The 16,344-nt window shown below is 37.3% G+C and overlaps 1 protein-coding gene across 4 annotated transcripts in view; it reads right to left on the bottom strand.

Moving 5' to 3' along the window:
• LOC120548537 (collagen alpha-1(XIX) chain-like) overlaps positions 1 to 16,344 on the bottom strand; it is a 95,684-nt gene that overhangs the window by 67,444 nt on the left and 11,896 nt on the right. For 3 of the 4 annotated variants that reach the window (XM_039784841.1, XM_039784842.1, XM_039784844.1), the window contains exons 7-11: positions 16,249 to 16,329; positions 15,393 to 15,512; positions 14,395 to 14,457; positions 9,309 to 9,353; positions 6,493 to 6,537 (exon numbers count right to left, since the gene is read on the bottom strand). In XM_039784841.1, coding sequence (XP_039640775.1) covers positions 6,493 to 6,537; positions 9,309 to 9,353; positions 14,395 to 14,457; positions 15,393 to 15,512; positions 16,249 to 16,329 — 354 coding nt within the window. The remainder of the gene's footprint in view (positions 1 to 6,492; positions 6,538 to 9,308; positions 9,354 to 14,394; positions 14,458 to 15,392; positions 15,513 to 16,248; positions 16,330 to 16,344) is intronic. The other variant, XM_039784843.1, reaches the window with a different exon arrangement.

Genomic DNA, 16,344 nt, shown 5'->3' with positions numbered 1-16,344 from the left:
ATCCTACTGTCCATTTTATTCCCATATAATGCCATATTTAATGCTTTCATTTTTTTTTACTTTATCCTTGCACTGCTATAGTTTTTATATTACTATGTCTACATTATTCTCTTATATTGTCTATATTTAATGCTGGTCTCTAGACTTTATCCTTACACTATTGGACGTATTTGCACTACCACCATGACACACACTCTCGTAGAGCACCTTACATACTGAATCACTGCAAGCGTCTCATGCATGTACATTCATATGGATTTTTTATTTAGTGTTTTTTCTTTTATTGTCCATATTATTCATGTGGATTTGTTTTTTTGTGTGTTATTTGTTATTTTATCATCCTGTTTATGATGTATGTGTATGTTGTGTGTGATGTCTGTAAGCTACTGGGACCTTGAATTTCCCCTTGGGGATCAATAAAGTATCTATCTATCTATCTATCTATCTATCTATCTATCTATCTATCTATCTATCTATCTATCTATCTATCTATCTATCTATCTATCTATCTATCTATCTATCTATCTATCTATCTATCTATCTATTTAATGCAACTGATACGTGACAAGGTTTGTTGCAAAGCCCTGGGCCAAAATCTGCTATTGTTTTGCTACTTGTTACTGCTGCAATTATTATTTTACGAAGTTGTGCAGTCAATTGTTACCTACCAAATTTATACACTGAACACTCTTTTATCCTGGTAAAAAGGAGAGTTCTCTGCGCTTCTGCAGACCACAACAATCCGGTGCAACCAAGGCAGGACACAACAGTATAAACTAACAAAAAATTGCCAGTGCAACACAGATGTCTTCTTACTTGGTTTTATTTCTTTCTGTTATGCACCTTAAGAAATAAAACCATCAAGTAAGAAGACATCTGTGTTGCACTGGCAATTTTTTGTTATTTTATACTCTTTTATCCTGTTTCTCTCTTCTCCAACCCTCCACCATTAGAGACTTATACTGTAACAGTTGTTCTAATGTTGTTCAAGTAAAATGAGGTGTTGGAAATAATACAGACTTTTACATATACTTGTTGTATACTAAGGGATAAGATCATTTTAAAGTAAAAATGAAAGCATTCCTTCAAATTAAAATGGCTAAATATAGTTCTAAATGATGCTGCTTTAAAAAGTCTTAACTGACCAACACTCAATTATACAAGTATGATATATTTTAATGATTGGCAGCAAAGTCTTATCTCTGAAGTAGGAAACATCTAATGACCCCTTAAGGAAAAAAGTATATTTCCCTTTCTTTTAGCATCCTACCTTCCACGCCATAGCCTAGTTAAGATGCTGCCCTTTGTCTAATGGACTCAGTCGTGAGCCCATAGGCCCAATTCAGGTGCTGTTGAGGGTGATGTAGACTAGAAGGGCTGGATATATTGTTAGCTTTTGTTGAAAGCTGTGGGTTTTGCTGCATTTGTACAGGGAAGGTTGAAGAAGGGATGAAGGGGCTGGGAATAGGCCGGTGCTGGCTCTGTGGCTGTCGTTCCTGCAGCACGAGGTCAGAACACTGTGGGGAGCTGTGTACACTTGCCTGATTAAACACAGCACTGTGTCTCGTCAGTCCTGTAGCGGTGGGGCCACAAGACAATCTGGCAACTCCCCAGCACAGGACAGCTAAAGCAAGCAAGAAGCAGGGATGTACAAATGCAGTCTAATTGTGTTTACTTCTACCTTTTACAAACCAGAGCAGCTATAGGTCAGTGCCCTTGTCTGACAAGAGGTAGAATAATTGCAAGTTTTAGTTACTGTACACAATTTAATCATCACAAACTGGGTTTGGCATATTGGGGAGAGGCTAAATTAAAAAATGTAGATGTACTATGTATTCATTCTGGTGGGGAAATGTTGTAATACTGAGTGACAGGCCGTTAAAGCTCTGTGGAACAGGATCTCTAAGTAACATAGATATCTTGAGTGCCAGCCTACAAATGCCAGGGAGGTTACAGCAGGAAATGCCTTTTGTGACTTTCCATTTGCTCAGCGATACACCACATACAGTGTGGTGATGTAAGACTAATCACACTGAGTGTTAGAAAAGATACCTTTTTGGCATGTCTATTTCACTCTATGAATAAATACAGTTTACCAACCTAACCTAAACAAAGGGCCATTGTGTGAGGATATCAGAGTTCACTGTCAGAGATCCTCTGAGGATATCATGTTCTATCAGCATTCCTTGACTTTTCTACACCACTTCACTCTTCAATTGAACATGTATCCATAAATGAAACTTGGATTACCCCCAAGATAACACGGTGTGCACTCCTTCTGTCCCTTGGGATGTGTATCTGCAAAACGATACCAGATCACATGCTCATAGATAGAATTCTGGCTTCTCAGGTGTCTACTCGAGCCTTAAATAACACACTAGCTTTAAAAATGGAATATGAGCTAATTGCAGTAAAGGGACACATTGGGTAATAGAGTCACACAGTAAATAGGTTAACTGAAATGATCTAGTAAATGCATTTATGCAACATAACAGTTTTTAATTTGTTTACAATCAAGGATAGTAGCCTACATCTTTCCAGATGTTATTATCTTCTTCTGGCTTCCAACTTGCTCCCTTTTTCAAATACATGGAGTATTACAACCACAATTTACTGAAATTAAAATGTAATTATATATTATGATGGGAACATTAAAAGACACAGAGCAGTATTCAATTCCCTAGATGAGCATTTTTCTCAATATTGAAGCAACTAAAACTAAATCAAACCAGTCAACCACCACTTAATGGCAGCTTTAAGTAATGTAGCAGTATTATATCATATATCAATTATATACTGCATATGACCACATGATCCACCTTTATAATGTTAAATACGGTTTTACAGACCTAAAAGATGTGAGATATCTACATAACAGACCGGAACATCTGCAGTCTAGGTCCTGCAAATAATGTCTTTTGGACTTTTAACTCTCTAAGAACTGATTACTATAAGTGATTAACTGGTTAAGAAGAGGCTCAACCTTATCCACTCACTTACAGAAGAATATATACTGGTTTTAACCCATTAATCCTTGACTGCTCTATGCTCACATGGGGCACATTAAACATGGGGCTACGTACAGTACCTTGTGTATTTTATTCCGTGTCCTGCCTTCATATTGATCTAAATCAAATACGAGGGTTAGGTCAAGAAATCAAATAAATCACAGAAATTAGCACAGCTGTGAAATAGACAAATAATGAACATCCCATTACAGCTTGATTTATACTGTGATTTTATGGGTAGAGAGACTGTGTTAATCTAAGATTTTTTTTTGGTTTCCACAGAATTTCCAGAGGGGTGCATACAAGGAAAAGGTTATCTATTGTATCAATTGTGATAAATGGCCGACATTTGTGTTGGGATTATTTGCTAAAAAAATATGAAGGGTAGAAATGACAAATTGCAACTGATTTCTTCATTTGAAAGCAGCTAGACTCAATATTTCTATATTAACCATAAAGCACTAAACTAGAAAATATTGGCCTACATTACCGAGCATTTTAGAGTCTATCAGTCGGTTTTGGTTTTATGGTCCACAACTTCACTGTTCTGGTTCACTCTCCCTGCTCTCATCATTTTTTGCCAAAAAAGCTGTAAAAACCTACTGTTCGCTAGTCGCCTACCCAGCACTAAATGGCAAATAGATAAAGTTAGGTTCTAGCAAGTGAACATATTGGAGCTTTTAGCTGCCAGAGCCAAACAGTTACCTCAAGAGTTAGTGGAGACCAAAATGAGAGCTAAAAGAAGAGTGATTATTGGACTTGCATTCATGAATGAATGGTTTTATAATGCTGCAGGCATGTGCACTTTGATTTCCGGATTCCTGAGTTGGGAAGTTGTTCTTCCGACTCCGGTGTGTTCACATCTTCTTTGTAGTGTCCATGTTTTTCCCCACATTGCAACTTAAGGTCATAATGTGGAAAAAAACATGGATGCTACAAAAAAGATGTGTTGTATTTTATTGCTCACAATGTTAAAACAACACGTTGATGGCTGTTTCCAGTATTTATTTCCAATTTGAAGCTTAATATTAGTGCTTTTGTTCCTGACTTGTTGCTGCCAGTTGAAAAGCACATCTTTTTCACTTTTGATTTAGCTAGACCATCCATTAAAATATAGTCCTCATTTTTTAACTTTGTTTCAAATCACTCAATGAAGCAGGGCACAGTATAATGAATCTTTAACTGTAACGATGCTTCATGAATTGAATGATAACAGCTAAACGGTGTAAAGTGTGGCTGTATTTCACTGATTCCAGCACTGGGCGTACAACAGTCTGCAGCTAAAGACACAGAGGAGACTTGCTGCGCGTTGAGACAGCGTGGTCGGATAAACAACTGTGACGTGACTTAGTGTTGCGGTTGAGTCCGGCTCCATCTGGTGTTTCTTCTTTTTGTCGTTTAACAGCAAATGACTGGTGAAAAAAGTTGTTCTTATAAGTTTTTTGAATAAATCATTTAAATTTAACCATATGGCCTTAGCAATAAACAAGCCTTTCTTAAATCTATACTTTTTTATTTATTTTAGTTTTTTTAAGATAAAATACGATTTCAGTTGCACTTGCTGTTTTGCACAGTTTACATAAATAAGAAATGTTTTTCATTTTGTTAAAAATCGTGAGAAAATCATATTGTGAACTTAAAATCCTGAATCGTATTGAATCGTGAGTTGAGTGTATCGTTACATCCCTAATGGTGAGCCATGTGAGAGGGACAGAAGAAAGCCCAACCGCCCCTATAGGATTTACAAAGATGAAAATCAAGTCACCTCTCCTGCTGAAAAGTGGAATTGTTACTTTCCATAATCATTGACTCTTTACTGACATAAGAATAAGAATCTCATTTCTGGTTTCCGACTGAGCACTACTAACGATAATGCCTCACACACACAGAGAGGAGCAGAATGGCCTGTCAACAGACCCTTGGTCCAGTTCTGCTAACTTAGGAACTCACAACACTTTTCAGACTACCCTAACCCCCATGACGACAAATCTAGAAACTTCTAAATAGCAAATGACATCAACTGGTGACATCTAGACGAAGTTTTGAGCAGCTGCTTTTCTTGGAAAAGGGTCATCAGCACAGTCTCAGTCTCTCTATAGTGAACAAGCTTCCAGCTGTTTTTCCAGTTTATGCACCGCTGTTGTCCAGTCAACTGGAGCCCAAGGTGAACCAGTGAGCAAAGAAAGAAGGGCTGCACACAAGTTCTGTTACGTTCCCTCTTGATTGCTATAGCACCAGTAGCAATCAATGAAAAAAACATCAGAGGAATAATGTAGCTCACATTCTTCCATTATAGAAGACCACCTAACTGGTTTTGCTCTCCTTCAAATTTCTATATAAATAAACTTGATCATGGCATTCATATGCAAATATACATGTGACGACAACTGGCTTTTCAAGCTGCCAATAGCTACTTACATTTGAAAAAAGCGAGCTGTGCTGGTTGTGGGAAGACAAACTAATGATTGAGTTTAAAACCTGTCAAATTCAGTTTTTAAAAAAAATCTTTTTTACATTCAACCTGAATTTTACTTCATTTCCTGCACACTCACAATTACTTGTATCCACTGTAACCTTATTAGGTTACTTCAGGGAAATACTGATGGGTGGAAAGCAAGCAGAAAAAGTACAGAATTGTAATCTGTACATTTTTAACGAGCTACCTTCCTACTCGTACAAACTGTTTTTGAATACCAAGTTACTTCTACTTCTTGTACGCTGTAGCTCAATACTCTTTTGACTAAAATTTAATTTTGATCTCTTGTTTTATTTTCTGATTTCTCTCAGTTACTGTTAGGGCAGAGTGCACGTCCACAGCCTGCAGGGAGGCTGATTTCTGTGGCAGCTGTTTGACTACTCAAGGGGGTGATGGCGATGAAAAGAAGTCTCTTTATTAAGCTACTTTAAACTGACCATCTGAAATCTGAGTGTGTGCCATTGTGGGCAAACAAACACTGTACAACAGAAAACACCCTTTGACTTAACAAATACTTTAAAAGGAATGTTGCTTGTGGCTAAAACAAACTTCACTACGATCCATGAAGAATAGTGCATTGCAAATGCATTTGCATTTAGTTAAAGAAAAAATAAATCATTTACTAGCACTTTTTGTTGTAGTTCACATGACATACATTAGTTAAATCACTGCAGCCAAATTTAAGAGTATGCTATAACGTTTACCCTGAATTGACAGAGACAGGGCTTAGCGTAATTTGAAAAATTAGTTTAGTCCATTAGTATGCCAAGCCTATAGAAGCATACATATCAATTAATTTCACAGAAGGACATTGCGGGCTGTAACACACTCAGATCCACTTCAGATTTGACAGGCACCTGAAAACAGCCACGCAGAAAACTACGCTTTGCTCCTACCCCCAGGCCATCATACAGCAAATGGAAAGCCTATAAGAATTGATTCTCTGACTAAACTAGATCTGGCTGATGTGCTATGTATGGAATGTCTGCTGGAGATAGTAGTACTTACCTTCTCCCCATCGATTCCCTTTTGCCCTTCTGATCCAAGTTCCCCCTGCAATGACAAGATTGAAAGTTAAAAGGCAAAGAAAGGACCCTTGCAAAGTTCATACTTCAATCCTTTTTCCCCACTTGTACACCCAGTAGGTCTAACTAATTTGGACCACAATACCACATTCCAGTTAAGCATTATTAGAATCAACCAGAACCTCTAAAAAATTCTGAAGCAAGATTAAGGAGGAACATTGTCACTATGAAAAACCTTGTTTTTAATCTTTCATAGATAACAATTACATGAGCTAAAAAATACATTCATCCACAAATGTTTCTACTAAATGTCAGCATTCCCTCTTACCTTTATTTATATGAACTCTCTTAAAGCATTAAGGAGATATAGTAGTTTCAAGGGAATCGTTTATCCTCATCAACAAATCTAAGCACAGAGGGACTCTACAATCTAATCACAGCGCTGTACAGATGGACTGTTTGGTGGTGGTATGATATTTCTATTAGGTATTGTCCTTCAGTTATCATAGTTACGAGAATGTGTCTACACTCACAAATGCACAGATGTCACCAGGATGACATTTTGTCCCACATGCACTACTACCATGTGCCACAGTGGCTAGACATAAAAAAAGAGATCCTTTCTAAAGGCAACTATTTATGTAAGTAAAATAGCTAAAGGGGGTGAGAGTATCTAGAACTTTTTGTACTGTCCTAATTGGTGCAATAAAGTGAAATACCAAACTATAAAACTCACACACAACTCCTACAAACTGAGTTTAGCAGGGAACCACCGTGACACTGATACAAAAAACACATTTGGGAACCAGTTATCAAATTCCCAGCAATCATTTCAGCTCCTATAGCATTCGTAAGATTATATGTTGTCGGGTAATAAGCTGTTAGAGGGTTATTTCCACAAATATAACATCTTAGAGGCATGAACATCTTTCTGATCACTGATTCTTATAAGCTACCAAGCCCCTTTCCACACACTCTGCCAGAAATGTGTGACATGTCTTGGAATTTGTTGGCTCTGTTTTTAGAGTGTAGCCTATACAGTTTCATGACCTCAGCTGGCCCGTATAGTATAGCTCAAGCAAACTTTTATAGTGTCCAAGGGCAACCATATCATTACTTATTATATCGACAGCTGCATGAAATTGTTGTTCTCACAAAATGGCTAACAAAAGAGCCTGAAAATGTGTGAGTCTGTGGTTTTGTCTTAGGGCACCATTTAAGCCAGAAGAGATACGAGCCAGAAAAAGCTTAATTGACGAGGAGTTGATCTTAGGTATAAAACAATACAAAACATGGTACTGTGCATTAGCATCAATATCAATACTGCTGGTGCTGCACTTGATGCTGACTTTTCTTGTGCACTGTTGTGAAACGAAACAGCTTTAGCTGCCTGCTAAACCTAATCTCAGAAAGCACAAGTGGATAGAGCTGTGCCATTAAGTGTTATTCCATATTCCATATATCAAGGTTCACTGGCAAATGTCCCCCCACCGTGAGCTTAGCATCTTCTATGGATAGGTCCAGGATTAAGCCATCTTCCACATCCAGGAATGATCCTATTTACTGCTGATGCATGAACTGCTTCCACAACCATCTGCAGTTCAATTGATCACTTGAATGCAAAAAAATATCTCGAGAATATGAATGGTTTTTTTTGTTATGTATTTTCTTCATATTTTCTGAGAATAGAATCACAATCCCCTACTTTCTCTTTTCAATACATCAAAGTACTACATGACATTCTCACTTCAAGACATGGAAACAACACCCATGTTCTGGCATTACACATTACAAGTGCTGCTTCTGGGTGACAGGACCTGCCCACCCGAACTATAGGAGATAACCACAGGCATCCGAGATGCCACTTTTGATGGTCAATAATCTTACTGATGACAATATCATAGAACACAATACGCAAGCAACAAAATAGTGAGAGCATTTGAAATCTGGCTATTTTTTCAGTTCTTCGGGATTCTAACAGCAACATCCAATTACAAAACGAGCACTTAGCCAGTCTTAAAGCTTCCATTAAAATATTCACTTTTATCCCAATTTAAATGTCAAACTCCACAGCAATGTCTGTCAGTCCTTATCCCCGCTATTGGCCGGGGGAGGGAGTAGACAGTTACCTCAAATGCGCATCAAGATAAGCAAGCCATTTGCTTTTCACCCAACTGCAAAGAGCTTCATCGAGAGGGCATGACTGAAACACTGAATTTCACACACAGATCCCAGCCCCCACTCCACAGACAGTCCAACCCTCTAGCTGAAGTTGCTACTACAGCGACAAGGACACAGTCCCTTACTGGCTTCCCACCCAGGAATACTGCCAACTGTGTCCAATGGGGCACCTGGCCAAGCCTCTGAAAGGCCGCTGCTTGGGACTGAACTTACAGTATGTCTCAGCACCACTCACCCTGTGCCAACCAGGCTCCCACTTGCTGGTTTAATTTGATTTTAAGATTGCTTTGTTGTCTGTGTTGCTGTGACGGGGTCAACACAAAGCAAGCCAGTGATTCAATCCAATGATGAAGAAAATCATCTCAGAGATGGGCAGTGACAGATTCCATAAATCACTAAACAAAACGTGCCACTTGCTATTGACTGCGTCTGAAAACCCTGCAGTAAAAACAAAAATTTATTTGAAACTAAAACAAAACGGGAGAAAACCACAACTGAACCTCCCAAGTGAGTTCATGTCAATCGCAACTTTAATCACAGTTTTAAGGGCAAAGCAACCCAAGGGAATGTTGATAGTAAAGTTTTAAAGTTGTTTTAATCAGTAAGTAGCCTACCTACCTTATGTCCTGGGTTTCCTAAAGGCCCGGCCTCCCCTGTGTCCCCCTGTGACGGAAACCACACAGAGAACAGTTAGTGAAAGGTCTCTCGTTCACACATTAGTGAATAGCTTTATGACAGCTTGTCATTTCAGCAGCGATCTTGCTCTTACAGCTGTTCCACAAGTTATTGCTGTCATAGTGGCTCAGCAGCTGCAGCTCAGGATATATAATATTTCGTAACAACTGGAAAGCACAAATTGGAACCTTGTTAAGGTTCATTGTATTATTTTAATAATTGTATAAAAAAAAACAGGACAGGGCAAGAAAGGAAAATAAAAGCTTGAATGTCTTTGGGTTATGAAATTATACACGACGGTATAGGACAAGACAGAATGGAAGAGAAAAGGAAACCGATTGTCCACAATGTTGTTAAGAGAGAGAAGATGGCGGTAGATAGCTATTCAACAAACTAAGCTCACACAGAAATTGCTGCAAGCTAAGAATCTAATTAAACGTGATGCCCATTCATGGTCACGTCTTCATTACAAGCCCTGTTTGTCAGAACTGGCTTGTTTAGGAAGAACAAGGAATTGTGGCAAAACCTAATAACTGAGATGCCATCTCTATATCATGGGTTATGAAGCCATTATTCTAGAAAACACACCCAGTCCACCTTTTATAAATTCTTAGCATTTGCTCCGTGAAAATTATGTTTTTTGACAAGATATTAAGAATGTAGTAAGATATTTTTTTTTACAGTATATGGGTAAGATGTAATACTTTCCATGGACTCAGCAATTAGATGATTATTCCATTTGTATGAGACAAAAGAAATCCACAGCTGCTGATGTCATTCATTAAGAACAGATATGCCTCTTATAAAATGCATAAAGGAATGTACATATTTCACAGTGCTCTCAATTCAGTCTACTTTAAACGTTCTATTCAACCAGTGGCACAATACCCTCTTTTTAGAAAAGTTAATAACATTTTATATATAACTGATGTATATAATTGGAACAATGAAAGGTTTTGACAGCTAATAGAAATTCAGTGTCAGCGACATAATAAAGTGTCCTGAATATAATTCCTGGAATTATTCACTTTGGAGGAACAATGGGTATAAATTGAATTCGAAGGTACTAATTGAAAACACAAGCCATAAATGCAGGAGAGTTGTAAATGGTGCAAAACAAATTAAAGGTGTTTTAATAGGGGAAGAAGTTTTAAGTTCACCACTATGCCTGTGTTTTTTTTTTTTATGTACATGCAGGAGCTGTATATCTAGTAATACCAGGGTTTATGTGCAAGGCCATAGAAAATGGATTTCCTTTCAAGTAAGCTGCATTCTTATAACCCAATCCTTATCTGTTTAATTTCCTGAGGGATTCTGGATTAATCATAGCAGTTTAATCCCTTTGCAGTGCATTAGAATCCTCTGTCAAACTCTTGACTGTAATGCAGGATAGTACTTTCTGTTGGAGTAACACAGCCAAAGTAATCCCCACACACTTTCCTAAGAAACCCTCTGTGTAGGTCAATATGATTGGCCTGCACTTTCATTATGGGTGTTTAAAATGCTCTAAATTGCCCAGATGTCTTTGATTAATCTCTACAAAGTCATGCTAAATTGTTAATACTGTAAGTATACTCTGACTATGTTTTAATTACACAGAATGAGATTACCATGTTGGTAATTGAAAGTCTCAGGAGCTTACCTTATTAACAGTATTTGCTATGACTTTGTTACCCCTTGTATGTAATGTATTATAATGTAAATCTAAAAGAGTGCAGCATCGTTTTATAGTCACTTGAACTCCTTTGGAAATTTAGGGACCAATATGAATTAAATATGTTTAAACAGAGGTCCACTGCTACCATAATTTACCAGAAAGATTAATGTGAAACAAGGTCAGAGTGAATAAGAGAAAAGCATTTACTACACGTGATTGTGTCAAAGCATGACATACATATACTGATACACTGCCCAGATGGCTCAAAATAAACTACTTTTCTCATGTTTTTCTCTTAGTCATACTGGCACATGAACATTTGCAAATCCCACAAGACATGAGAACAATTTTCACTCGATGATTAGTGACATTTTGTCGTCTTCAAGTTTCTGCTCCAGTTGCTTACTTCACTAAATTGTAACTAATGTCAGCGAATGGCATACTGCATTAACTGGTTTGCCATCATAGCAGCTCTGCCTGCATTATTAAATGGTAAAATAAAGTGTGTCACCAAATATTATGCACCTAAGTCTATCAAACACAGCAACTGTAGCTTGTAGCACATTCAAACTCTAAATCAAGTAAATCCCAAAGCACCACTGTCACAGGAGAATTCACAAAGAATGGATCGATAGCATCACGAATTGCGCATCACTTGCAACAGCAAATGCACCGTCTCAAGCACTCCAATTATACTACAGCACAAACACGCCCATACAGATTTGTGTAAGTGAAATTTCCCTTTTTTTGCCTCTGATTGCAATTATCCATATGGTAAAGTACAAACGTTGCCGTAGGCCGAATCGCACAGAGAAAAATATAATAATAATCTCGGCGAGGCGGAGAGGGATTCCTCAAAACTGCAGACAAGGAATTTAAACGTGAAAGAGAGAAACCGTATGCCAGTCTGTCAGTGCTGTTGGTGTTTTGTAAAAGAAGATGGCATCATTGAAGTGGAGGACACTCTTCATTATCACCAACTCTCTAAAGACGCTAATAATTTCACTGTAATTGCGCTGATCTTTGTGAATTGGACTGTTTTAGCAATGAAGCTCATTTGTATAGAAAGGGGCCGAGTTTGCGTCAAATGCAAGAGCACTGAGACACTATTTGCTTGGCAGCACAGTTAGGGGTGCATTTCATCCTTTGCAGGTGCTTTGAGAATTACACAGCTTCTTTTTGTCTTATTTGTGCAGGTTTAGCGGCCATAAAAGCCTTTTTTGTGAAAATGCAGTGTATCCCATTAAATCAAATATTTGCCAGTAGCTGCAAGATCTAGGTTTAGATTGATTAATCCACAGTGGAACAATGTTTTTAGAGTAAAAACAACAGTGGGGTGATATCAGCTGACTGTGCCAGTTCACCACCATTAAACTGGAGGGCTTAGTCTTGAATGTGTAGTCCCTGATCAAGTTTTCCTTAACTTCATTGATTAAGTGTTAAGCCGGTAATAGGATTTGTTATGAATTTTGTTATTCAGCAAGTAAACAAATGGTGCCAAGTATTGATTTGTTGAAGACCTTAAATTAGATTTCAGGTGTTAACAGTGTGAGCTACTGAACATAGCACAAGACCTGGCCTGATTAAATGATAGGTAAAGAAATGGAATGGCCTCCTAAAAATCATGTTTAAATCATTGTTGAGCATTGTACCAGATGTGTGTACTAAGGGTCTCCTTGGACGTGCTCTTAGGCTACGGTTCAAAGCTAACACAGGGAATTTATGTCTAATTGCAAAAGAGCATGTCACAGGGCCTGCTATACATGCTGCCTTTTATGAAATGTAAAATTGCCTGATGCATTCTTGCCTGGTGAAAGTAGTAATTTCACTTAGCAGCAAGTAATTAATCACCAGCACACTGCCAACACACTCAAAGTACACACACACATTACAGCTTGAGAACTGATCCCTGCTAGGTCAATTAAGAGTCATTATAGGCCAATTATAACACATTTACAAATCTGATTATACAATCTGTTGCTATACACACGGTTTTAAATATATTATTTTATATTCCTGACTAGAAAATGGGAGCCAACAGGTTCCCACATAGCATGTTTAAAAGAGTGCAGAGTTGTCACCTAACCATATACAATTTATAAAAAATAAAATAACTATTAAATAAAACTTTGAAGCTACAACTATAGTTAGTTAGTTATAGTTGTAGCTTCAAAGTATACATATATATAATTTTTAATTGACATTGTACTGCCTGGACACATGGCAACTAAATGCAAAACATGAATTGCTTAATTCTTAATAATCTAGAACTTTCGATCATATCTGATTAATTTTTCACTATTTAAGACAGAACAGCGATCTAAAATGTACAGCCAATCTAAAGTATCCACACCAACAGCACCTGGTTTATAGGATAAACAGTGTTAAACACATGACATTTTAACAATAAGAACAATTCACTATGTAGACTATGTCTATGCAGCACAAAAAATACCCAAATTCCTGTCCTGAGCTCTACAGGTATAATGCTTTTACACTAATATATATGTCGCTATTGTGCCTTCCAGAAATAAGTGGTTTGCCAGAAACAAAAGTCATCCTGCATATTTTAATCCCACAGCCACATCATGGTAATTAGGACACTGACCCCAGAAGCCATCTGATCTTATCAGGCATACAGTACCACTGATTGACGGCTGAACATGAACCTTTGTCAGACACTAGAGCATAGATATTTGATGGTGAGAGAGAGAGATGTAATCCTCTTCCTCTGACAGTGTCTTTCTGACAAAGTATATATTTGTCCTACAGGGACTTGTTCTCATTCTTGACATTTAGACAATGGATGGGCAATGATTTTCAAATATTCAAATAGTCATTAAATACAGTTCATGCGACTATCGTCTCGTCTAATAAGTACTGTATATTTTCCCTTGTTTTTACCGTCGCATCAGGTAAAATGTGTGTGGCCCGTTCAATTCGTCTCTTTTCCGCAGAGCATGTCAGGGGGGGCGATTTAAAAAAAATAGTCAAATAGTCCCAAATGACTATTGAATAGTATTTTTGCTTAAAATGCCCATTCCTAATTTAGACCTGGCCACTGTCCTGGAAAACCAGTGATACCGGCCACATAGAAAACCCATGGCAGCAGTTGAGTACCATTTGAGAACTATAGTATGGTTAATAACAACATGGGACATAGCACGATGGTCCAGTGATAATACGCTCTATGATTAAATGAATGTTTATGAATTATGTATGAATGAATCACAGATGTTGAACATGATGCTGCCCACCTACTAAGTCTAGTGTGCAGTGAATATTTTGCACCTCTAACATTCATTTAGCACCTGCATGTTTCCTTTTAAATAAATAAGAACACATAAATGCATGTAAACATGTTTTCCATACCTTGTCTCCTTTATCCCCTTTTTGTCCTGCTAGTCCAACTACACCTGGAAGACCAGCATCTCCCTGTGCATATAGTATACATTAGTAGGATCAAAAGATTTCTTGTAATCAAATAGAAAATGTGGTTTTGCTATTGGATTTCTCTTGAAAACACATGCATTGCATAGTGCTATATTTTTTTGTATGAGAACATAAGACACTGCATACTTTGAAAAAAATTAAAAACATTAAAACATTTTAAATAAGGCCATTTAATTATATGATGATTTAATGATATTGACAGTATGACAGAAAACTAATTCACACACTCAAGTTTTAAGTATACAATTAAATTAATTCTCAGAAAATATCGTAGAGCAAATTCAACAAATGTAAGTATTGTGATTTCTGAATGAAAAAACGTTCTTGAATGTTTTTACATGAAATTAATTATTTGTCAGTAAAGCAATGTAGAGAGAATGTCCAGAGTCAAAGTGTTACTTGTGAAAATGTGTAATCTGTATTATTTAAGCCTATTCTAATATCTAAAATCAATTTATATGTAGTAGTATAATAGCGTTTTAATCTAGGACCTCAAAACATTTATTTGAAAAGTTAATTCTGTTTGTAACTTCCAGGCAAAATTTAAAAATCATAACATGTGGAGTTGGACATCACCTTAGAGCTTTACCCTCTGCTGCCTTCAAAGAGGGCTTGTAGCTTTCAGGTCTCAATTTGCATTTTAATCTAACATTAATATTTGCAGTTGAAAGAACCCTTTTGCATTTTCACAAATGTATAGCAGGGTGCAGATTTATGCTTGAACAGTTTGGGAGAATTATACGTATTTGCTAATACATTATGGCTATACTGCCTCTTCCTCTTTCAAAGAAAAGACGTTTTGGTATATGTGTCCTTTAACTGGCAGTTTAGTGCCTATAATGGATTGAGTACATGCAGTGTAAATCAGTGCTGCACTTACTCAATTAAAGGCCCTTGTTGGGTGGAATTGATTGTACCTTTTCAGCTGGACAGTGACATCTGTCAATTGACTGTGAGGTCGGCTGAGACAGCATCTGGGGGAGCTGGGCTGTAACCAGGGGAGGGGAAGTCCCATTAAAGGTCTTCATGGCTTCACACTGGATCGATACAGAAATGTTACCATTTAGACACCTTCCTTTGTCATGTTTGCTATATGGCACAAAAACACATCCAAAACCTACACCGCAGCACACTTGCAACACACTTAACCCAAGGTAACCTTGGTTTTAGCTGGCATAGGTATATTTACATCATTCTGCAAATAACAAACATAAAATGTGGTAAACTGTTGGGTAAAACTTCGAAAGTACTAAACAGACAAGCAGTGATAAGTCCTTCTCAAGGTTGTGACAATTTCCTCGGAGTAACTTTACACTGACGTGACAGCATGCTTATGGAGATATGTAATGGTAAGGGGTCAAAGGTCATTTCTCCAGTTGGAATTACTGTAACATTAGCTCTTATTGATTCTATGGTAAAGGGAGATCTCTGTTATTAAGTTTCTATCTGGGGACGCTTCACCTCATGGACAAGACCAAAAACGTACACTTTTATTGTCTGATCACAATGATCACACCGCGTAGGTCAAACTACAACCTACTACAGTCTATGCCAAGAGTGACTACACCAAGACATATGGTGAATGTGCTTTAATAGGTCTCATAATTTTTCAGGCAAACATATTGTATATTCTCATGTATTTATTTAGATGTGAAATTAATTATATATGATATAGGACATTTTGTAAAAAAAATATTAGTACTTATTACTTGTCATTTTATTTAGAATAAACAGTTGGTATTATTGTTTTGGTGAAACATTATAGTGTTTTACCTTTGGCTCCAATAGCTCACAGCAATTTTCCATTTCGGCCATATAAGGGTCACAATAGATTAGAATTTGTTTCAGCTCAATCTGTGGAAAAGAGTT

The sequence above is a fragment of the Perca fluviatilis genome, chromosome 19 (assembly GCF_010015445.1).
Source record: "Perca fluviatilis chromosome 19, GENO_Pfluv_1.0, whole genome shotgun sequence".
NCBI classification, from domain to species: domain Eukaryota; kingdom Metazoa; phylum Chordata; class Actinopteri; order Perciformes; family Percidae; genus Perca; species Perca fluviatilis.
This window is presented reverse-complemented; position numbering and strand designations above follow the sequence as displayed.